The 24391-nt window shown below is 42.6% G+C and overlaps 1 protein-coding gene across 2 annotated transcripts in view; it reads left to right on the top strand.

Moving 5' to 3' along the window:
* Positions 1-3315, top strand: part of Mon2 (MON2 regulator of endosome-to-Golgi trafficking) — a 75692-nt gene extending 72377 nt beyond the window's left edge. For both annotated transcript variants that reach the window (XM_075954932.1, XM_075954931.1), the window contains one exon: positions 1741-3315. In XM_075954932.1, coding sequence (XP_075811047.1) covers positions 1741-1904 — 164 coding nt within the window. In that variant the 3' untranslated portion in view covers positions 1905-3315. The remainder of the gene's footprint in view (positions 1-1740) is intronic.
* The last annotated feature ends 21076 nt before the right edge of the window (positions 3316-24391 follow it).

The raw sequence follows: 24391 nt of genomic DNA, 5'->3' as shown, positions 1-24391 counted from the left end.
GCAAAAATAAATATGGTGTGGATTCTTCTTTTATTATTATTACATTGTATTTATTGCGTGTGGAGGAGAGGTGTACACTGGTACACCCCTTATGAAAACTGTAGGGAGTTGGTTCTCTTCTTCCACCCTGTGGCCCTGGGCATCACAGTCCGCATGGAAGGCAAACAGTGAGTAGGTGAGAAGGTATTAGATGCAAAGTCCCATAAGCATTCGTTTTGGAAACCCTGGATTATATATGAGTATGCTCTATATGCTAAGCCTGTAGAGAATTCATAGTTGTCTTTAAGGGGAGAGCTGATGTGTTGTCTGCCAAGCTTATTTAATCAGGAGCCTCTTTCAGAGTTGAGAGGGACTCTAAGCTGAGATAAAGAACTGAAACACTGACCTGACCAGGATACCAAGCATCACTTTATTTTGGCAGAAGAAACGCTGCCACCTAACAAAGACAGAATCATTATAAAAGGTGCTTTGGGCCAGGTGTGGTGGTGCACGCCTTTAATCCCAGCACTCAGGAGGCAGAGGCAGGTGGATTTCTGTGAGTTTGAGGCCAGCCTGGTCTACAGAGCAAGTTCCAGGAAATCAGGGCACAGAGAAAACATGTCTCAAGAATAAGCTAGAGTGTTTTATACATTTTCATAGAATTCTTTATGGCACGCTACCCTGCCCCAGACCGGAGACTTGCTCCATGTAATAACATGACATCTGCCAGCCAGGGTTATGTGGGGAAATTGCCAGAGAATAAGACGGAGGGGCCAGCCGGGTAATTGGTGAGACACAAGATTAGTGGTACAACCCTTACTCACATGTACAAGTCCCTAGTACTGGGAAAACTTAGCAAATGACAGAAAACATAAATGTCACATGTGATTTCAGTGTAAGCAGATTGTTGGATAAGATGGGTCACTTTTGTGCTCCTGATGAAAAGCATCCACTTGGTAGATGCGGTGAAAGGCAGACATGACTCTCCCCAGTCTGGTGATACACCTTAGAGTTAGCAAGCCCTGTGAGAAGATGATGTCTGCTCCCTGGTTTGAAATTGCAATCAGTGTCAAAAGCATTACTGAGAGACTTATGGGAAGATAGTTTAGTAGGCAACTGAATAAAAAATGTTTTCCAATTGTTCTTGATATACACATGCACATTAGATTTTGTGGCAACTATATAGAAAAGAGTGATTTGGATTATTTTGTTACTTTATTAATGTCCAAAGTTTTCACAAATGGAAGCATCATTTAAAATATGCCTTATTTTCAAGTTGTTGGCATTGATGAGTCTGTACTCACTGATCATTTATCTTCCTTTTTTAAGATTTTACTTATTTTTCTCTTATGTGTATGAGTTTTGACTGTATATATGTATATGTATTTTTGTGCCTGATAACTGAGGAGGCCAAAAGAAGGCACTGGATTTCCCTGGAACTGAAGTTAGAAATGACATTTAGCAGCCATTTGGGTGCTGAGAACCAAACCCTAGTCCTTTGCAAGAGCAGCAAGTGCTCTTAACCACTGAGCCGTCTCCAGCCCCTTAACTACTTTCTTACCTAATTTCTACGTACACAATGCTGTATTATCTCAGTTTCTCGTGCTTTATTACTATATCAGGAAATCTTACAAAATTTAAAAATTAAAAGATGCTCTCAGAACCATTCTGTTAGAGTTTTTACATTGTGTTTTTGTAAATTGGGTGGCTGCTGTTTATATCAACTCTGTTTTGAGATTTTTGTACTTTTTCTCTTTACAGTTGACGGAAATACATGGGCACAAGTAATTGCCTTATACCCAACTTTGGTAGAATGTATCACGTGTTCGTCCTCAGAAGTTTGTTCTGCTCTGAAAGAGGCACTAGTTCCGTTTAAGGATTTCATGCAACCACCAGCATCCAAAGTTCAAAATGGAGAATCTTGACCCACTACAGTCATGGGAAGGAAGACAGATAACCTAAGGAAGGTTTGCTCCTGAGTCTTCTATGAGAAGGACGTTTCTTACTGCAGTAATTCTTGGCAGCTTTGTTTGCCTTCTTTAAAGTGTAATTATCTGGGCTCGGTAATTCTCGTGAAAGTGTACATGTCAACAGAGGCTCCTGAAGGAACCAGCCTTTTAATGAGCGAACTGATGGGATCGGGATAGAGAGTTCTCCCTTGTACCTGCTATCATATCTTCAGTTGGTGATTTAAAAGTGAGCTTATGTACAGTGTGTGGTGCGTGTGCCATTGATGTGCTTTTTAAAAAGGAAGAAAAGATATTTCCATTCAGATTTCTGAGGCTGGTGTTTTGCACCCTTTTTCAAGTACAGAAACTGTACTGAAGTTTTATGCAAGGTGATACTACAACATTCCATAATTATCTACAACCAGCCTTTGTGAACAAAGGGAACTCATGTACTGTGTGTATAATAAATGGTACAGTTCTGTATAAAATAGTGGCATTTATTTAAAATTTAAAATTGATGTTAAATATTGATGTTAAAATGCTTGAAGGCGTATTTATTATTAATACAAAATTGTTTGCTCACATTTTTACTTCTGATTTGCCTTCTTATGGGGCAGATAAGCTTGTCATGTAATCACACAGCGTCACGCTTTTTACATGCATTGTTGGTGACCTGTACGCCTCTGGCCAGAGGATCACGTGAACAGCAGAAGTTACGGTCTGCTGACTTTGCACCTTGGAAACACAGGTTGTAACTTAGACACTGAGATCCATTGTAGCACGATGACCCAATCATACCTCATTCTTTAGTCTCTCTCTAAGCTTTGACGTGTCTGTTTTTATATTTGCTGTCTGAATTTTAAAGACTTGTCATATTTTATATTTCTGCTGATTTTCCTATGACATTTGTCACTGTCTTTGAATGACCAAGGCAAGATGACTTGAGATTTCATGAAACTTTGCCTGTGAGGTTTTGTTCATTTCTGCGCTTCCTTTTCTGAGTTCGTTTCAAGAAGACTCGGCACTGGGCTAACCTACAGTATAAAATGCGAGTCACCAGCAAGTGAGTGAGCGGAGGCAGCGGCATGTCCCAGCAGTGAGCTCACTGTGGTGGAGCACATGACCAGTCTCTCACAAAACTGACTTTGACCTAGCTTGCTGTATTTGTTTAATTATGCTGTTGTGATATTTTTTTCTTCCAAGTTAAAATTTCCTTTCGCAGATGTTGAAAACATTGCTGTTAATAAGAAATGGTAATGGGGCTGATATTATTTTCATGCACTAGAAGAAAGCTTTTGACTTTAACAAGATTTATAAATTTTGGACTCTTCAGAATAATCATAAAACTATAAGGAGACATTAAAGTTGAGTAATCAATGAGATACAATTTTGAGGCTATTTTAATTATGTAATGATTTAATTTGCACTGTATTCTGTATACGTGTGGTAAGGCCTATTTTGAAGGAATATTATTTTTATTCACACGAATCAATGAATTTCTATTTTATTATTTCATGTAAGGTTAAGGTAAAACATGGCATTTCATAGACTATGCTATTCGCGTTTTCTTAAAGGTGTAAAAAGAATGACTCAGCCGTGTATTTTTTATATTTTGATATATTCGCTTGTGACTTTAAAATGTAGGGAAACCACTGATAAAGTATCTAAATAATAAGGGTGGCAACATTTTCACAATACTGCCCTGAGTTTATATAAAGTAAGTGTCTGCTCAGAGCAGATCACTTGCAATCTAAATGACTATTCTCCAGTGAAGGCTAGCTGTAAGTAAGAGTCTTACTTGAACTAAACAACTTGAGCTACTGCAGTATTAGCTTTCAATAGCAGTGTCGTGCTGTATAGTTCAGAACATAAAAATGAGATGAATGTGTTAATGTACAGTAATTACTGACAGTCTCAATGTCAAGCAAGTGGGCCTTGGTGGACTAATAATCGCCAGGGTTCTCCTCAAATTCCTCTCAACTCCGAAGGAGTCAGTACTGTAATTATTGCCTCTGGGTCACACATTCTTCTCAACCATATTTTCAACTATGTGCTGGTCCCAGACAGATCAATACATTGTCCTTGCTCTTTAATTATGAACTGGATTCTTCAGTCACTATGAGACCTGGGCTTCACGGAGTTACTAGATTCAACCAAGGTTCAATCCCCATCATTGCGCCCCATCCAAGGGCAATGAGTTTTACATCACATAATGAGTTTTTGCCAGTGACCATCTCTTTTAGAGACTGCTGAACACAGGGTTTCATTGTGTACTTGTATAGACAGTGTGACAACTACCAAGGAAGAAAGGGCAATTTTGGTAGTGTCTTATCTTTTTATGATTCATTTTAAAATTTTCTAGTTTTACTATGTGCATTTTGCATAGCGTTTATTAAAAGTCTATTACGTGCCCAAAAGAAAAAAATTATTAAGTCTGACTAAAATATAAATGCACACGTTAACATTTATGTTTTTACCTGATTCCCCATATGGTTTTTGAGTGAACACCTGCTTCACTCTTTACATTTAAATAGCATCAGAAGAAAACAGTGTACAATTTACTTTACTTATGTTATCCTAGTGGGTAACGTTCACTTTTCGTAGCAGCCAAAGCAGTCATTTGTCCTCTCTTCTACAGTGTGAAGAATGTTGTGCTGTAGTGAGTTGGGTAGGTCAGCATTTGGTCAGTGGTCACCTAAGAGACGGAGAGTGAATTAGCATACCCTGTGAACAGTGCGAGGGAGAAGACATCAGAAATGCTGTGACGGTCATGTCAGTAAAGGGCACTGTCGTATAAAATAATTCATGCGGATAGCCAAATCCTCAAGACCCAAAGCAGATTAATGTCTGCGTTCAGATTACTGTGCTTATAGATTTTTCTAGAAAACTACCACAGAGGTAGACAATAATGGTCTCTTCAAAAGCATTACTACACGCCTCTAATGTTCCCACTTACTAGATTTGGCATTTTGGAAATACTTCGAATTGTCAAAAGTATTACAGTTTGCAATGCTTAGGGCTACAATACTGGGGGGTGTTTTTTTTTTTTTGTTTTGTTTTGTTTTGTTTTTCCAGACAGGGTTTCTCTGTGTAGCCTTGACTGTCCTGGAACTTGCTCTGTAGACCAGGTTGGGTTCAAACTCAGAGATCCACCTTCCTCTGCCTTTCAAGGGCTGTTATCAAAGGCTTGCACCACTACCACCCTGTGGCTATCTTTATTATACTGAACTATGGTTTTGGGGGTTTTTTTGTGACAAGAGCAAGCATTACATGGTGTGTTGTACCATGTACCACTAAATATAGTGGGTAAATAGTTTTAATACTTTATGGCCATTTGAATTAAAATTTTGTATCTAGAGAGTAGAGTGGTGCTTTTATTTTAATATTGTTTTTGTAAATGAGAAAGAAAGTTGTCATTGTATCTCAATCTACATGCAGACTCTTTCAGAAGACTTGGATTAAATCAGTCATTTTACTGTATTAGCAGTGTTGGTTTTAAAGAGCCAGGCGGATAAGCTGGGTGTAGTGGCTCATGCCTCTAAGCCCGGCACTCACGAAGCGGAGGCAGGAAACTTCTCAAGGCTTCCAGGGCAGCCAGGACTACACAGTGACACCTTGCTCAGAAAGCAGGCAAGAGGAGCTGAGGTAAGTCCTCTGCGTCTGAATAATCTCTGTGGTCTTCCAGGCACTGGCTGAGAGTCCGCCTCCTCGTTTATCTTTAAGCAATTTTTCAAAGCTGCTGTTCTGACTGTAATACAGTGATGATCATAAGTTACTGATTCTCCAGAAAAAATGTTCAATATGAGTGTGGACTTCATAAGGACCTTCTTAGGCACTTATTCAGGTTGTTTGATCACAGGATATATCACAGGATATATCCAAAGAGTACTCATCTCTTTCTTCCCCTTTTCTTGGGCATCACTTTCATCCCCTTTAATTTAAATTATATGTTTACCTCACTTTCTAACTTAGGATGAAGAGTGATCCTCTTTTCCTTCTCTACCCACTCCCATTCACCTGTTCTTCCATCACACTCAGAGCGATAGAAACATGCTGACAGCCTCTTAAGTGTGATTACAGAAGTGCCTTCCACTTTGACCCCCGTTGCCTTTTCGCTGAAGTTCGCAGCCGTCTTAATGGTGGACAGTGTGAAGTAGTTTACAACCATCGCCTACTGTATTTCAGAGCCTGTGATTCTGCTGCCAAGACACAGAATGGGATTGCTATAAATAAATGGATTCAGTAGCTAAACTTGGAACAGTCATGTCTGTGCTGTGTTGTGAATAGCAGGATGGTGTCCCTTTTCTTAGAGAGGGCATGCAAAATTTGTAGGTCTTTTTGTTGTGTTTTCGGGAGGGGGGTTGTTTTGCCTTTTGGGAAAAGAGCCTTTGTTTTGGGAGGTAAACACTTTGCTGATAGGTTTATGTCATCAGTACTATTTACTGATATTTGCACTGCTTGTTTTCTGGAAGTATTACAGGCAGCATATTACTTCTGTTTCATCTGTTTCTATTCTTCTATTACAAAGCAGTAATTTGGGCACTGGGAAGATGGATCAGCAGTTAAAAGCAGTGACTGCTCTGCCAGAGGACCCAGGTTCAATTCTCAGCACCCACATGGCAGCTTACAACTGTCTGTAATTCCAGTTCCAGGAGTTATGATGCTCTCCTGAGGTTTCATGACCACCATGCACTCAGGCAAAATACCCAAACACATAAAAATTAAATCCATATCTAAAGCAATTTTGATGGAAGATGAAAATGTTTTATCTTATTTCTGAGTACTCCTAGCGTATTTTGGCATCCATTGTTGCTCATGGAAACACAATGATGCCTTGAACCATCCCTTATTACCCTGTTGAAAATGATTAGACCCTCAAGTAAAAAAAGGGAAATTTCTAAATTTTGAGATCGTTTTCAGTCACTACAAATATTACCTTAAGCTTCATTTTGAACTAAAACTCAGCAAATAGTGTAGCCGTGGAATATCATAAAGCAGCCATCATTGCAAAAGCACTGTGGTATGATAGCAATACTACTTAGGTGAAGTTTGAGTAGACGGAGGAAAGACTTGAGAGAGCTGCTGTTGCAGCCTTACCCTACTTAGCTAGGAAAATAAAGTAGTAAGATTTAGACGAACTGCAAATTTCATTTTTTTCCCCAGCACTTCCTCTCTGTGTCATAATTTTAACACATAGCATCCAGCTCCTGTCTCAGGGCGGTTACCATATGGTGTTTATGTCAGACTGGATATTTTATCTAATTTTGCAAGATTCCTGTCTTAGCTCCCAATACGATTCTCTACATTTTTCTTACAATCTCTACGTTGTTGAGCTATACTGGTTATGTAATATAATCAGGAGCGTTTCTTGGCTTCAAAGCTAAATCTTTGTATTCTAGAGTAGGTGTTTGTTCAGAGCTGTATAGTTAAAACTCTGAGTGCATAGATCTTACATGTTTCATCCGAGCCCTACTAGTCAACCTCAGCCGTATTGTCTTTGATAAATTAGTTTTAAATCTGATTGGTGATCCAGTTTTTCTCTAGTATACTTCATGCTTGCTTCCCTGTCCCTATTAGGTTCAGAATATCATTGATTCCCTCATCATTTATGGCTGGTAATTTTCTATGCTTACAATGCATTATGTAAATAGTCAATTTGGAAAACAATTATAAGATGAAATAAAGGAGAAATGTTTTTGAGAAACTTGTTAAAGCTTTTGATAAATAAAATGGAAAGAAAGTGAATGTAGAGTCATAGTTCTGAAAGGAAATAGAAAACTTTGAGTAAGAATTATACGTCAAGTTAAAAGCACTGTCCTCATGTAGATTAGATTTGGGGGGGACATTCAGGGAGCAGTGAACTTAAGGCCTTGTGCCTGCTAAGTAAATTAGTCGTCTCCCTGTCTGGCTTAGTAAACTAGTCGTCTCCCAGTCTGGTTTAGTAAACTAGTTGTCTCCCTGTCTGGTTTAGTAAACTAGTTGTCTCCCAGTCTGGTTTAGTAAACTAGTTGTCTCCCTGTCTGGCTTAGTAAACTAGTCGTCTCCCAGTCTGGTTTAGTAAACTAGTTGTCTCCCTGTCTGGCTTAGTAAACTAGTCGTCTCCCAGTCTGGTTTAGTAAACTAGTTGTCTCCCGGTCTGGTTTAGTAAACTAGTCGTCTCTCTGTCTGGCTTAGTAAACTAGTCGTCTCCCGGTCTGGCTTAGTAAACTAGTCGTCTCCTGGTCTGGTTTAGTAAACTAGTCTCCCCTTTAAACTTTAAGAGTTTTGTTGTTATTGTTAATTTGGGGCAGCTGTTTGCGACTACGTGTATTTATCAGTGCTAAACCATCCCTCCACAGCTCGGAAAACTTGGGTTTCAAATTTTCTTTTTTAACAAGACATACAAATGAAACAGGAATATCACTTGAATCCAGGAACCTCACTTGAAATTTTAATTCAAGGCAGGGAGCAAAAAACTGAGTTAAAACTCCTGCTCTGAGAAGTAATGAGAAAATTCTCATATGAGTGTATACTGCTTTCAGATCCAGTAACTCCTGTATCTCCTGGTTCAAAAACTGCTACTGTGGAGACTTGAGCCTCGGGTTCCTTTTGCTTCAGTCCTCGGAGCAGGAAGGTAGAGGTCGCTTTGTAGAGCGACAAACCTGAATCAGCATGGCTCACTTTAAGATCCGTTCTTTCAGCTACCGAAAGGTCGCTAGTAAAAATGTTTCACCGCATTAATATCTGACTGAAATAAACGGAAACTATTTCGAGGCAATTGCTGTCTTGTGACAATGCATTTGGGATAAATATATATATATGAATATTACAAAAAACTTCAAGTATTGAGAAATTGTCTAAGAACTCCTTCTGTATGAGCTGGCTGGGACTTTTAGGACGGGCCCAGGTTTAAAACATTGTGTCTGTGTAAAGCATCTGGTTTTGCCGGCTTTAAGAGGCTGCATCCTGTCAACAACAGTGCACAGTGGACAGGGTCTTCATACATTCAGTCCCTGCTCTCTGCCCAGTGCAGGACCTGAGCAAACTAGTCAGCCTTTTTTGACGTTCTTTCCACGAAGTGGAATCAGTAGTGATGATTAATGCATAGGGTTATTTGATATAATTTTATACGGATGTTAGAAAGCACTGGCAAGTTTGAGGCTGTGATAGAAAGAAAACACACATGATACACAGTTCCAAAAACGAGCGGGGACCAGAGCAGCTTCTTTCTTGTCCTTGACTATACAGCCATCAGGTATGAACTTGTACGTGTGTCCTTGTCATATGACAGAAGTCACTAGGGGATTTTTATATCTAGATGAGAAAACCTTATATCTCAACGCCGAATATAAGACTATGTAATCAAGTTCTGGTGTGTCAGTTACACCATGTGCCTGTCTCTACCCTTCAAGGAATATAGCCCTTTGCCAAGTGTGCAGAAATACAGTAAAAGCAAGAGATTACTAAGTCGCCTGTGGTTCAGGTTAATGTTGCTATTAGTGTTCAAAAAGAAGGCGAACAAGAAACAAGGCTCAGTGGTGAATATGGAATTTAAGGTGAGTTTTACTGTTTCTAAACTGAAGGACGCAGTGGGGAGATACAGGAGCAGATGTGGTAAAGTACTCGTTTTGAAGACTCTTTATGTGTGTATGAGGGATGTGCACAAGTGCAGGTGCCTGAGGAGTCTAGAAGGCTTCAGATCCCCTGGAGCTGGAGTTAGGTGACTGTGAGCCACCCAGTGTAAGTGCCCAGAACCAAATTGGGGTCCTCTGCAGGGTCTGTGCTTGCTGTCAAATGCTAAGCCATCTTCCCAGCACTATGCAAAGATGTGTGTTTGGTATTATTGGGGGGGGGGGTCGCTGGCTGCAAGGAATTGTAGATTTACCTTTTAACCAAAACTAAGCAGATAAATATCTGGTTCCATTTAGAATATAGTTTTCCTGCTGAGGTGATAAAGGGTCAGTCGAGAGCGCTCATGTCTAAAGGGATGGTGGTGCCGCTGTCCTAGCACCTCACAAGCCCACGAAGATAGTGCAGGTTCCTAGCGAGCCCGAGCCGGAACTGGATAGAGAGAAAGCGTCTCAAACAGAACAAAAAGGGAGTTAGGGTGAACTAGGTAGGTTCTACACATCTCGATATTAACGATGGGGAATATTGGTGTGCACACAATGTGTGGATGATTATATTGATGTCAGATTGTCCGAAACAAGTGATAAAGTCGTGCAGTGGCTGGACGAGCTTAGGTGGAAACTTGACCCTGGCAAATCTGTATACCTTTTATACCAAATGCACCCTTGATGCCCACTTTTAAATATATATATACACATACTGCGGTGGCCAACAAACTTCTTCCGATGCAGGATAGCATGATCAGCTGTGGAGTGACTAGTGCCACAGAGACCGTCATTGTTTATGAAGATGGTGTGCATTTTCTGTAGGTATCCGTATTTCAGGCAGCAATTAACATCTAATTACAGGTGTGTTACACACGCATGCAAATATGAAAATGTTAATTGGAAATAATTCAATTTACCATTTGTAGTTGCTCTAAAATACTAAGATTAGCATAGTTCTCAAATTTGCCGGTAGGATACCAGGCATGTAGCTTGGATATGTACTGATATTATGAAACATATAGGTGGGTTTGAAAATTTGTACCTCAAGAAATTATTTGGGTCCTTTATGGAATGAAAGTTAATGTGTGATATTATGGGCTTCGACATCTGTTGTGCTAAATTGTACTGGGTTGGGTGGGGGCGGGTCTTAAAAAGGAATTAAATGTAGGTGTTAGTATGCATTATTGCAAATTCTGCTCCAGATGTTAGCGCTCTACTTGCTGTGAAAGAATCAGTCTAGAGAAAAGTTCCCAGGTTGCAACTGAACATTATTTCTGCAATGTGTACTGTAGATTTTCAGCAACTTTATGGCTAATGGGATTTCCAAATAGTATAAATAAAGAGGTTAGCCAGATAAATTTGAATTTCAGATATCATCCTTTTAGTACATAGAATCTACATATGCAAAAATGGGGGCATTCGTTTATGTGGAATTCCAGTTTAACTAGACATCTGTATTTTATCTGACAAATCTTAGTGACTTCTCGGGAAGAAAATGTAAAAATAAACCAAAGCTGTAAATGAGAAGCAAAAAGTTATCTGGGCCACGAGGAGGTGACTCGCATCGCAGTCGGCTCTCTTCCAATTTTTGGCTAAAAATGAGAAGGCAAACGCCCCGAGTTCCCGGAGCCTGCGCACTGAGCGAGCTGCGCGCAGCTTTCCCGCCAGTTTGGGCGCCGCACGGCGACCGGGCGGCGGGGAGAAGAGGAGGTGCCGGAAACTTTCCCCGCCGGCGGGGCACAACGTGTCCAGCCCGCGCCGGCCGCCGCCATCTTTACGGCGGGTCCGGGAGCGCCGGGGCCCCGCTGGGCTGGCCGAGCAGACGGAGCCCGGCCCGAGGCCCTGGGTCTCCCCGGTGCGAGGCGGGATCGGGTGTTCGCCGGCGGCCGGCTCCTCCGGGAGCCGCGAGGCCCAGCGGGGCGGAGAGCGGGCGCGGGGCCCCGGATGTAAGATGGCGGCGGGGGGCGGCGGGCGGTCACGTGGCGGGAGTGGCGCGCCAGCCTCTTTAAGGGATCTCTATGGTTCGCCCGGACGCAGTGGAGCGGGAGCGCGAGACCGGGCGCATGCCGATGCCGGCTCGCCGCGCACTCGGGCTCCGCCGGGGGTGCTGCGGGGACTTCCGGGGTGCGGCGGGGCGGGGCGGGCTGGCGCGGCGGAGCCCCCAGAACCCGGGCGGGCGGGCGGACGGACGCGCGGGGCTGCTCCGCTCCGGCGAGGGCGCGGCCGGCCCGGGAGCCGCCGCCCTCGGCCGCTGAGCCTGCGGGTGCGAGCAGCCGGCTGCGGCGAGGAGGACGGGACGGGACGAGGCGCCGCTCCGCTCGACTCGGCTCGGCTCGGCGTGGCCCGCCGGCCCCCACACCATGGCCCTGGCTGAGGTAGTAGTTTGTGCTGTTGGTCGGGTTGTGACATTGCCCGCTGTGGAGATAACTGCGCAAGCTACTGCCTTGCTAGTGCTGGTGATGCTCAGCGCCGCCGCGGAGGACAATGGCTGGGGATCCCCTTTGTGTTCCGGGGCGCGGGGACGACGAGCCGCCCGCACTCCTGCAGGCTCGGGGAGGACGAAGCCGTGGGCACGGCTCCTCGAGGAGTGCGAGCGTGGGAGCTGCAGCGCAACTTTCCGCCCGAAGGATCTGAACTAGTGCCACATTGCAGTCGGTGACCGTTTTGTTTGGTTCTGGAGGTGTGGGTCGGAGCAGGCGTGCTGTTCTGCGGTGCACAGCTGCTCCCGCGGTCAGAACAGTAAACGCTGGAATCCCAAACTTTTATGTCTTAACGTATTTTTGGATCTGGGTTATTCTATGACCGCAGAGTTTAAGAGTTTAATTTAAAATGTGAGCTTAAAGCAACGTAGAGTTTCCATTTAAATTGTTTCTAACTCCTTAAAAGAGGGTTGACTTTAGTTAAATGCACTCTTCAGATTTTTTTTTAAAAAAATGTATAAAGCAAAATAAATTCATTTTACCGTATGCTGTGTTTTTGTTTTTTTCTTTTAGTATAACTTTGGAAGTTCAAACAGCCATACCGGTTAGGTGTGGGGGAGGGTTGGCCTTAGACTTTTATGTTAATGTGCTCTTTATATCTGCATTTATTAAAGGGGCATAGATCAGAGTTGGAAGTATGGCTTCCGAGAGTCAGTGTCTAATGACAGAGAGTTCGATTCGTGACCTCTGTTAGGAAAATACGAGTTTGTAGGGAACATGTGGTTTGGGTAATTGATGAAAACTACCTTGCAGTCTATGTAGAAGATACTTATATTCAAATTTTTATTTTCTCCGCGGGGAGGAGTATGACGGTAAGTTTTAGTTCTGCTTTTCAAGCTGGCCAGTTGGATTTGTGCAGAATGGTTTTGCTACAATGTAGCACTTTTTCTGTGGCGCTTTGAGGCTTTTTTAAAGGCGAGTCTTTGCTAAGAAAAAGATCCGTGGAAGCAGCTCCGTCTCTCGTCCCTTTCAATAGGAGTTGGGTGCTTTTGTAACTCCAAAGTGATGTAATGCTTTGATGAAGCTTAGTCCTAAGCCTTGAAGATATGCGTAATTTCATCAGGATGAAGCCGCCTCATAGGAAGGACAGGAAAGAACCATGGATCTCAACATTCAGGCAAGGCTATAATACTGACTTTAAGTTTGCTTTTCTTAATAGAGCAAAGTAAGTTCAGGACGCTTATTCCCCCCCCTCCCATGATGAAAGGCTGAAGTATTCTATGGCAAATCCTGATTTGTGGGAGAATTTAGTAGTAAAATTCTAATTGTACTACAATTTTGTTTTCCAAAACTCTTCATTCAAGCAAATGAGCCACTCATCCAGCCCCACTGTATTTTAACATTTTCATGGTGAGCCCATGGAATGTTGAGCTCTATTAGATAGTAAGTTTTGTTGGTAACACTAAACTTTAACTCATTCCCCCCCTCTTTGTAGCTCATCTTGTGCTTTTAAAGCAAGTTCCGTCTAAAACTCCCCTGCCTGGCGAGAACATGCCTGTATTGTTGGCCATGTAACTGCTTCCATATGTTTCTGTTTGCTGCTGTGAGGGAAGCGACTCCCGGAGTTAGATTTCTCTTCTGGTTTGCCCGTCAGCTTTTTGCTTTGGAGTTCCCTGTGTGGCAGTGATAGCTGCCAACCGACTGTGTCCACTGACGGGGTTTCCAGCGGGGTGGGTTTACCTAACAAAAATACCGTGGTACAGTCAGTATTGATGACATTTACTAATGCAATTAACTTTTCTGTTAAAGGTCTACTGTCAAGCGCTTAAGTAATTTGTAGTTGCACAGAGGCATTGATAGGAAGGATGAGACAGTGTTTTGAGTGCCCTTCTCAAGTACCTGGACCAAAGAACGGATAGTAATGAGGTTTTAGTAAATGCCATCTCCAATTGGAAGTAGAGGAATGTTGGGATGTCTGGACGCGCCGTGGAGGAAAGATTAGGAGACATTTTCCTTCATGCCCTAGTGTTCCTATTAATTGTATACATGAAAATTTCATTTCTAAGGTGTTTTAAAATATAATTACCTTTCGGCTGGTAGGAAAAACATCTTTGTGTTGGAGAAAAGTCTCCAGAGCATTATGCCAGAGGAACCTAAGAGCAGAAAAGGGATCTTCAGTGTAGCCCAGGTGCCGAGGCTGTGGGACTTCATAACTGTGCTTTTCTCCTGTTTATTGTACACACTGCCTCCGTGAAGAACCTGACAGGGGAGGTATTAGAGTTCCTCGCCGAACAATCCGACCCTGTTACAGCTTCTGCATCCTGTGAGCAGATGGGGTGACCATTTCAAAAATGAATTACATCAAGACAAATGAATACCACACAATCTAAAAAGACATTGGTTCCACCAACCACTAAATAATTAAGAAAAAAAATGTTATTTGTATGATTAACAAGAATCCATTTGATGTTTTTGCCAGATTCTCACTAAAGCACCATGGGGAAGTGTAGCAGGATCGCTGCTCCCAAGGGAAAACAGGAAACTTGGCAAGTGATTAGAGAATCAGAATGTGGATAGGTAAAAACACTAGTGACCTTGACTGACTCTAGCTTGGTAAAAGAACTACGGAGGGGTCGGTAACATTGGAGTAGTCGTTGAGAGAGTGTTCTCTGGAATCCTGGGGCAGCTGTGGCTAATTGTTCTTGTGACCATTTTAAGCCTGTATTGTACATTTTATCTATGATATAAATGATATAAATATGTATATATACACACACTTGTTTTAAAATGTACTTGTAAATATACAAGTTTTAAAAGTTCCTTCTCTATTCAGACATTTTCTGGAAATGGACCACCCACTTTGAGTTGGCTTTCAAGTCCTTAGCTTTATTATAATTGAGGAGATATTACTATAGAACTCGGGGTGTCTTAGGATGCCAGGGTGCCCAGTGTTCACCAGGCAGCTTGGACCACCTGGATAAAGTTGCTCTGGTGTTTTCTGTGATAGATGAAAACTTCACTGCTCTCTGGCCGAATACTGAAAAGGTCTGAGTGTTTTGTTCCCTTTGAACATAACTACCAATGCATTACTTAAGGTATTCAGAGGGTGTTGTTTTAATCTTTATAGTGTATTTTAAGACTCAGGCTGTTGGGACAAGTCATGGGCGCGGTAGTAATACGTAACACTATGTAATAGTACCGGATAGATGGCAGAAGGCTGAGTATAATACACTAGTAAATGAAAATAGTCATATTTTTCATTTTTTTCCCCCCCGAGACAGGGTTTCTCTGTGTAGCTCTGACCTAGAATTCGCTTTGTAGACCAGGCTGCCCTCAAACTCGTAGATCTGCCTGTCTTTGCCTCCTGAGTCCTGGGATTGAAGGTATCACCGGCTAGCCAATTATTTCTCTTTGATTCTTCACCTACTTACTGTTAAATAAGACTGGGTGAATTGTCAGAGTAAAAACCCTAACTGCATTTCTCTGTTTTGGTTTGGAGTCAGGGTTTCATCAGGTAGTCCTTACTGGCCTTGAACCCAGAACCACCTGCCTCTGCTCTCCCTGAGTGCTGGCATTAAAAGGACTACCCTTCTCACTTTTAGCAAGTGAGTAAATACAGTCCCAATAGACCCATTGTACCTAATCTATTCCAGGCAGTAGAGATGTACAGTGAATTTTTTAAAGTCTTTGTTATAATATTTGTATGTGAATGAGAACACATTTTTCTATAATTAGGTTATATCTCTGGCCTACTTATGTTTTTGCAAATCTGAACTCTCCTCAGGTGCCTTCTGAAGGGCCCTTAACCCAGAATATGTTGCTGTCGTCATTGTATTTGAGACGGAACCCATTTATTTATTAACAAGTGGACCCTTATTTTAAAAGTTTGTTGGACATAGTTGTGCGCACCTGGAGTCTCAACACTTGGGAAGTGGAGGCTGGCAGGTCAAAGTTCAAGTTCTCTGCTATATAGTCCATTTGGATTACATAATCTATTCCAACACAACAGAAAGTTTATTCCCACCAAAGTAACTGGCTCAGGCAGGGATGTCTGAACTCACGGGAGACCTGTAGGAGCTGCGCTGAGTTGTAGGTGTGTAGGTGTTAGACTGTCTTTTGGAGACTGCCCGTGCAGAGCATCTGAAGGCCACACAACCAGATGCCGTTCTGCTTTGTTCCTTCCTAGTGCTAAGCATTCAACGAGAATTCGGCGCACTGCATAGTGTTGGGGGTTCAAGAAAGCGTCTCTCTGAGGCTCAGAAGTGCTGGAGTATATAATGGTACCAGCCGTGGGGAGCTGATGGCGGGCCCTTCTGGGATGGAGAACACCTCAGCGTAACTGAATACCTGCAGGAGAATTGAGTAACTCCAGATTAACGGTGCAGAAGTTGTAACAACGCTAACATTTACTGCAGCTACTGAAGTACTAAAGCCAGGCCTCCTCATAGAGAAACCATTAGATACAACGCTGATGGGTGGGATTTAAGTCCCAGAGGGCACTGACGGCATTTGGACCCACTGGCCAGTCTTCACAGTTTGTATCTGAGACGTTCTGCCAGGTTATATGCAATGGAAGACAGCCTGCCTGTGAAGTCTAAGAACTGAGCTTAAATGTCTCTATTCTGTCAGAAATTTTTATGTTAAGCACCATAGGAGGTACGTGAAGCAAAATCCACACTGGAAGATCCTACAGGACGAGTAATGTGATCTAAAAAAAAATTGATAATAACGAATACACAGTTAAGAGCACTGTTGTTCTTGCATAGGACCTGGATTCCGAACACTCCCGTGGTCACCGCCATCCATAACTCCAGTTCCAGGGGATCTCTGGGTGCAAAACCCACATGTGCTACATACATTTATGCAAGCAAAGCATAAAATGAACGGATCTAATAAAAGGTGTAACATGTCCTTTAAAGAACATTGAAGTAGGAGTTATCAGTTGCTATGTGTGAGCCTTTTTCAGATCCTCATTTGATCAAAGACACCTGGGGAAAAAGACTAACGCATACTGTCTGGATGTTTGGAATTTGTTCAGTTGGGGGCAGAGAGAGAGAGAGAGGACTGTGGTTATGAGCACTGGCTGCTTTTGCAGAGGACTTGGGTTCAGTTCCCAGCACCCACATGGAAGCTCATAGCCAGTTCTAAATCTAATCCTAAAGAATCTGATGCCCCCTCCTGGTCTCTGCTGGCACTATGTGTACATAGTGCACAGACATTCATGCAGGCAAAATGCCCATATGTGTAAAATGAATTAAGTAATTTTTGTTTTACTTCTTAGAGACAGAGTTTCTCTTGAAGCCCTGGCTATCCTTGTCCTAATTTTGTGGACCAGGCTGGCCTTGAACTCAGTTTGAAATCACCTGCCTCTGCCTCCCAATGCTGGGGTAAAAGGGGTGTGCTACCATGCATATTTTTAATGTTAATTTTTTAATATTTATTTTATTTTGTATACAGTATTCTGTCTACATGTATGCCTGCAGGCCAGAAGAGGGTACCAGACCTCATTACAGATGGTTGTGAGCCACCATGTGGTTGCTGGGAATTGAACTCAGGACCTTTGGAAGAGCAGGCAGTGCTCTTAACCGCTGAGCCATCTCTCCAGCCCTTAATGTTAATTTTTGATAATGATGCTATGTTTAAATCTTTATCTTTTAGGGAGTTATAGTAAAGTACTGGCTATGAGTGATTTAATGAAGGTCAGCATCATAGATGCTCTTAGTGAGATGACAAAAAGCCTGGTCATGTGTTTACTAATGTTGGGCAATGGGTAAAGAAAGGGTCTTGCAGCTATTTTTGTATAATTTGGAATTTTTCATATTAACTTTCAAGAAACAGTACGGAGAGTCTTGTAGTTGAGGGAAAAACGAGAAATGAAAATATGTAAAGCGACATAAAGCTATAGCTACAGAGATGGCTCAGAGGACCCAGGTTCCGTTCCTAGCACCCATGTGGTGGCTCACAACCATCTGTAATTCCAGTTCCTGGTGATCTGACACCCTCTTCTGGCTTCCGCAAGCACCAGGCATGTACATGGTACACAGGCAAACCGCCAATACATTTTTTAAGTGCACACACACCCACAGTAAGCAACAGGCAAGTGCACTCAGGTTGTCTTCGCAGACCATGAGATGCTACCTTGAGCTCAGAATGCCATAGGATCACTATTTTTCTCATAATCCAGATTGGATTTATTGGTTTTACAGTAGAGATCTGTACATGCACAGAAGGTACCATTGTTTACATATATAATTCTCAAAACCAAAAAAGAATTGTTTGGAACTTGTGCTGGCTGCGTGTGTAGCATACAGCGATCCCCACCTTCAGGTCCTTCATGCTGGCCCTAGCTGCATTTGCATACTTTAAAGTTTGTTCTAAAGTAGTTTACAGGAAAGATTTAATTTTGTCGTCCCTCCCACCCAAGCCATGACTTGTTTTTCTTGTTTATTCTTCCTGACACCTTGTACATTTTGTCTCACATCTCGCCATCCCCTCTCTGGATACACACAAGCCCCTGGTCGCCACCATTCTGTCAGTAAATGAGATTCGCCTTCCAGTGCCTGACCTAATGCAGTTGAACCAGGACACCTCACACGATGTCTTCATTTACCCCGTTGTTGCAGATGGCAGGATGTTTTTCTTCATAAATAATCCATGATAGCCATTTGATGTTTTTGTGTGGTGCTTTTATCTTCATTACCTTTCACATGTTTTATCAGTATGATATATGATGTCCCCACTAACTTAGGTCAATTTTTATTAATTAGCTGTGTTTTTATATATGCCATGAGTATTAATCTAATAATTAAATATTTGTCGTCCTTTGGATGTAGAGGCATAAATGATTTTGTAATATATAAAACCAACAGTTAACTTTGGGTGTCAGGAAACCATGGTTTTACTTTTACTGCTGACAGAAACCATGCTACTGAATGCATAGGATGACCTGCACACACACACACACACGCATGCCCTGCACACACACATGCCCTGCACACACGCACACACACACACACACGCACACACACACACACACACACACACACACACACACGTAGATGAGTAGTGCATTTTATTGAAGCAACGTATATGCAGTTTTTTTCAATGCAGATAACATTGTCAGGCTAAATAGCTTTTGCTTCATCTCACAAATCCCACTGATTGTAACATTGTGCCTCTTGCTCTGGTTACTTTAGCAAACTTCAGTCTGGACTTAGATTTAGACCCTAACTGTGATCTTGTCTTCTGAATACATGGGCATGTTCTGTTCTAATCCTGAGACTTGATTTGTCTTAGAGGGATATTAGCAAGAATTAATATTTGCATAGGGCTTTCTACTGCTAACATCAATCTTGCTTTTTCACCCTGACAAAATGCCTGATAGAAACAACAGACAAGGGGCTGGCCTTGGGCTTCTGAGGACCTGTTCCTGTTCCCTTGCGGCAGGCAGACATGGCCACCGCGGCTGCTGTATTCATAGTGGCCTGAGCATGAAGCGGCTGCTTGTTCACACTGCAGCAGGCAGGAAACAGGGACCTCGGAGCAAGAGGTGGGGTAACTTTCAAAGGCTGGTATCTTCCAGCTATGTTCCATGTCCCTGAGGCACCACAACACAAAATCCCCAAACGCCACCGACTGTGGACCAAGTGCCCCAAAGAGGAGCCTGTGGGAGATATTTCTGATTCAAACCCTGATACTCCCCAATATCCTCTATTGGGTGTCTATGGGCCTGTGCAGTCCATTGTGGAGTAAACTGACTCATTTCCTAAACTAAATACGGCCTCTTCCCTTGCTGACGCCACTTCACAGGGGATCTGAATTGGTCTGTTCACATGTAGTCATTCTCCTGGTTAATTCAGGCCATGGATAGGGTTCCAAAAAGCTCCCAGGAAATCAGGGAAACTGTATCAACATGTTATTCTTAAAGTTAGTATGCAGGTTCCTAAATCACCTGGACTTTTTTTTTTTTGACTCATGATCCATCACTTTTGCCTTAACATCCATGTTTTCCTATGAGTTTGTTTAGCTTGCTGGCCATGATAACAGTCATATCCCCTCTCCCACAATGTAATCGTCTCTTGGATGTAGAAAGGTAGGTAAGATGCGTATGCCAGTTAGGTCTTTTTTTTTTTCTCGGTGTGCAGGAAACTGGTCTCCTGGCGCGTGGTTTGTGCATAGTGACACTGGAGATGATCTGAAGTTGAGATGCAGTTGAGGTAAGCTAAGGAGAAAGCTACTTCAGGCGACAGAAGGAGTTTTGAAGTGCCAAGAGAGTGACTTCGTGAAATGGACGCCATAAAATTGCTAGAAAGGACGGAAGCCGATTTCTTCTGAAACTTAGGGGATGTGGGACTAGAAAAGCTGGAAGGGTGTGGGCAGGAAGAGACGAGCATCGGTGCTGCCCTCTGGGTGAGCTCTGTGAACCGTGTCTGGCGCAGACATTTAATCCCAGTACTCAGGAGGCAGAGTCAGGCGGTCTCTGAGAGCAGACTGGGCTAAGAGCAAATTCCAGAACAGCATGTCTACACCGAAAAATCCTGTCTCGAAAAAAACTAAAACAACAACAACAAAAAACCATCCAAAACCAAGCACAATGGTGCAGGCCTATATACAGAAAGCAGAATTAGGGCTACCCTCGGCCCCACCGCAAAGTCCTGTCCCTGAACTCATCTTTAAACCTTTGATGGTGTTCCTCACCAAATAATAGCTGGGTGTAGCTTCTGCCCTAAGGATCCTTGTGTCTAAGGAAACATATGTACATTAATAAGTAGACAATAAAGCAAGGGCGGTGTAGACTGGGAGTGTAGAACACTCACCAAGTTCTAAGTAGGTGATTACAGGGAACGAGGAATCTGTTTGTCCCAGTATGGCGAGAATGAAGGATTGTGAGGGCAGATTAGAATGAGAAGATGTGAAGATGGAAGACTAGCAACACAGGGATGTACGTAATTGACACAACAAAACCTCTCATTAGGACATCAGTTCATGCTATTGAGAAAATTATCACATTCAAAGCATTTAGAGCTAGGTGTGGTGGCTCACAACTTTACTCCAGCACTTGGGAGGCAGAGGCAGGCAGATCTTGGTTGGGTTCAAGGCCAGCCAAAGCTACACATTGCAACCCTGTCTCACTAACAAAGAAAGCACCTTGGAGGTTGCTATTCTACCACATCTAAAAGATTTAGAGAGGGGTCAATAACTTCAGAGAGCCAGATGGCAAAGACATGGGCCTTTGTAAAGAGAAGCTTTCTGTTACTTTCCCTCCTTTGGGTCTACATTTCTTTCTCCCTTTGAAACAAAAACATTCTTAGCTTTTAGGCCATTCAAAAGCAGACTGTCTCCCACAGTCGGTATGCAGGACATTTTGGTAACAACTACTTTATGTGGGACATTTTGGTAACAACTACTTTAGACCTCGGGTTTTCTGGTGGGTTCTCAATTTCCTCTCCCTTACCCTGCTTACTACCCCCCCCCCACGCTGATACACACATACATATACTACATACACACACACACACACATATATGCACACTGACACACCATACACAGTGACATATATGTACACACACACTGTACATAAAGACAAACCACTTCCTCTAAATCTCACGATTATACATGACTACCCAACCTTTGCTGGTGGGGGTGCAGGAAGCATTAGAAGCATCCTTCCTAGCCCCTATGAGCTCCACCACTTCTTGGCTGAACCAAATGCTCCAGATACTTCCTGGTATCTTATTATCATGCAGACTCTGAATTTAGTTACCTCGGTTTCTTAAAAACACTCCCAGAAGAACTAGGTAGCTAACACAGGACTGGGAACAGAAACTTCCCCGTGTGTATATGGAGAACCTGGCTGTGCTGTGAGTAAGGGCCCCGAAGCTGGCACCCAAGCCACGGCATCCTGTTCTTTTCTACTGACAGTTGCCTTGTCTAGGGATTATATTGCAAAGTGGGAGACTCTTCTAGCCTCTGGCTCATTTCCATGACAGAGAACCTCCTAGAAACTTGAGTCTATTTTGCCTTTTGTCTCCTCCATAATCTGCGTACCTGTTCCTAATCTGACTGTAATAAAATGAATGCCCACAGCAATGTTGAAAGAGAAATCCAGAAGAAAGAATTGTTTTGTCTTGAAAAAATGAATGTGCACATATAATTCTGTGAGCAAGTGAAAACACCCCCCATTATTGCTCAGTATTGCTATGTGACCCCTAAATATACTAGATACAGAGGTAAGATAAATTTGAAAGACCTGTTATTCGGAGGGACTGGTTCCAACAGCAGCTTGGCTGTGCCCTGTGAAGGCCTGGGAAAATGCTGACCTGCCATACAAGGGAAGATCCTGTGTGAGGTTAGACCATTGTCTTACTGCCGGGACGCACGTTCCTGGACTTTAAAAACTACACAAAGTTCTCAGGGAAGCTGAATTCCATCACGAATGTCTTCCCGTAAACTAAAAGCTTGCAAAGCCGTAATAGAAAAGAGACTGTCTAACTTTAGGAATGAATTTATTACTAAGTGAATTTAATTCACCAAAGGAATTTCCCCTAATATTTAGGCTATTGTTGGTTTTGACTTGTTTGTTTTTAATTAGTCTTTTTAATTGGTCTGCTCAAATGTTGAATTTGAGTCCAAAGACACATTTCTCCTGAGGATATGATCTAAAGAGGCTAAGTAAATAATGGAAATCAGAGATGCCAGCTTCGCTGCAGAGCCTGCCAAGCTTCCCTGGCAGGCAGTGTGTGTGTGTGTGTGTGTGTGTGTGTGTGTGTGTGTGTGTGTATGCCTTTTGTTCTTGATATTTTCTATACAAGATTGAGTGATTCCCTGTCACCATTTTGTATCTTTTTCTTTGCTTGGTTTCGTTCTTCCCTCTGTTTGTTGTTGTTCTTGTTGCTTAATTTCCTTATTTCTTAATAAATCATCTGTGACTACCTTTTGTTTTGTTTTTAAATACATTTATTCCCATTTGGTCAGAGGAGGCATGCATGCTCCTGTGTGTGCACACGTGCACGTATATATGTGTGTGTGTGTGTGCATGTGTGTGTAGCTCAGAGGACAACTTGTGGGATCAAACTGGGGTGGTCAGACTTAGTGACAAGCACCTTTACCCACTGAATCATGTTGCCAGCCCTGCAGCTACTGTTTAGAAGAATGTGATACCCATAACAAGAAGCAAGCTCAGATTTACATCCTGCTGAATCAATCTGGAACTCCAGTCCATTCACGAATGGTGAGTCTGAGATCATCAAGGCTGTTGAAGGAGTTAGTGACTGAGTAGGTGACCTTAAGTCCTCAACAATGGAAATTCTACATGGTCCATCTCTACTGCTTACCTTACAGCAGCTGGGATGATTGGCGAGGAGCTTTGTGCAAGAGCAGGCAAGCATTTTTAGCCTTAGGTCACCTAGGTGTAACATGAGGGCCTGCTTGTTGGGGTTTCTGTCCTACCCAGTTCCTGCAACCATTATGCCCCAAAGAAAATCACACAGAGGTCTCCATAAGTTATAAACTGATTGGCCCATTAGCTCAGGCTTCTTATTAACTCTTATAACTTATATTAGCCCATTATTCTAGTATATGTTAGCCACATGGCTCGTTACCTTTTTCAGCGGGGTAGGTCACATCTTTCTTCTTCGGTGTCTGGACAGGACTGGGGAGGAATGGGCTTCCTCCTTCCCATTCTTCTGTTCTCATTGACCCATCTCTACTTCCTTTCTGGTTGTCCCACCTATACTTGCTGCCTGGCTACTGGCCAATCAGCGTTTATTTAAAACATAATTGACAGAATACAAGAATTGTCACACACCACCTAAGGATCATGACCCCCTGACGTTTAAGTTATGTAATATCAGGTGAATTTATCCTTAGTTGTCCTGTTTGTAATACCTACAATGAAAGGTGGCTCTGGGGACCACAGATAATATACCTAATATGCCCCCCAAATTCTTACATAGAGAAGGTGTTCCATAGATGCTTGTTAGTTGAATTGGCCTAAAAGGCATTTTTCATATACACCCATACATTTCTCCTTAATCTCTTTGTTTTCTTATCTATCTCTGTCTCTCGAGCACAAGATGTTTACCATACTGACTCCTGAAATCACATTTCTCCTCTGCTATTTTGAGAGTGGTGTCTTTGTAGTCAGGGAAATGGCACTTGTTACCATGAAAGCAACAATCAGGAGACAGACAGCTCAGAAAGACAGTGAGCAGAAATTATTATTTTCTTTGAGAATGACTCTTTCGTAATTTTAACTCATTCTTGCTTAGTCTTGATGTCAACTTTGTGGAAGACAAAACCAAAGCCAGCCGGTCGAAGTCATTTCTTGCTGACTGAAGTCTAGCCAGGATATGACCTGAGTCTGGGCTTCCTTGGTAGCAGTGGCTGCAGTAACTGTGGCACCAGGGTATAGAGCCATTCTGTAGGCTGGTGAGAAGAGGGTGGGGTC

This window comes from Microtus pennsylvanicus, chromosome 20, assembly GCF_037038515.1.
Source record: "Microtus pennsylvanicus isolate mMicPen1 chromosome 20, mMicPen1.hap1, whole genome shotgun sequence".
Classification (NCBI taxonomy): Eukaryota; Metazoa; Chordata; class Mammalia; order Rodentia; family Cricetidae; genus Microtus; species Microtus pennsylvanicus.
The sequence above is the reverse complement of the archived record's forward strand: the minus strand, read 5'-3'. Positions and strand labels throughout refer to the sequence as shown.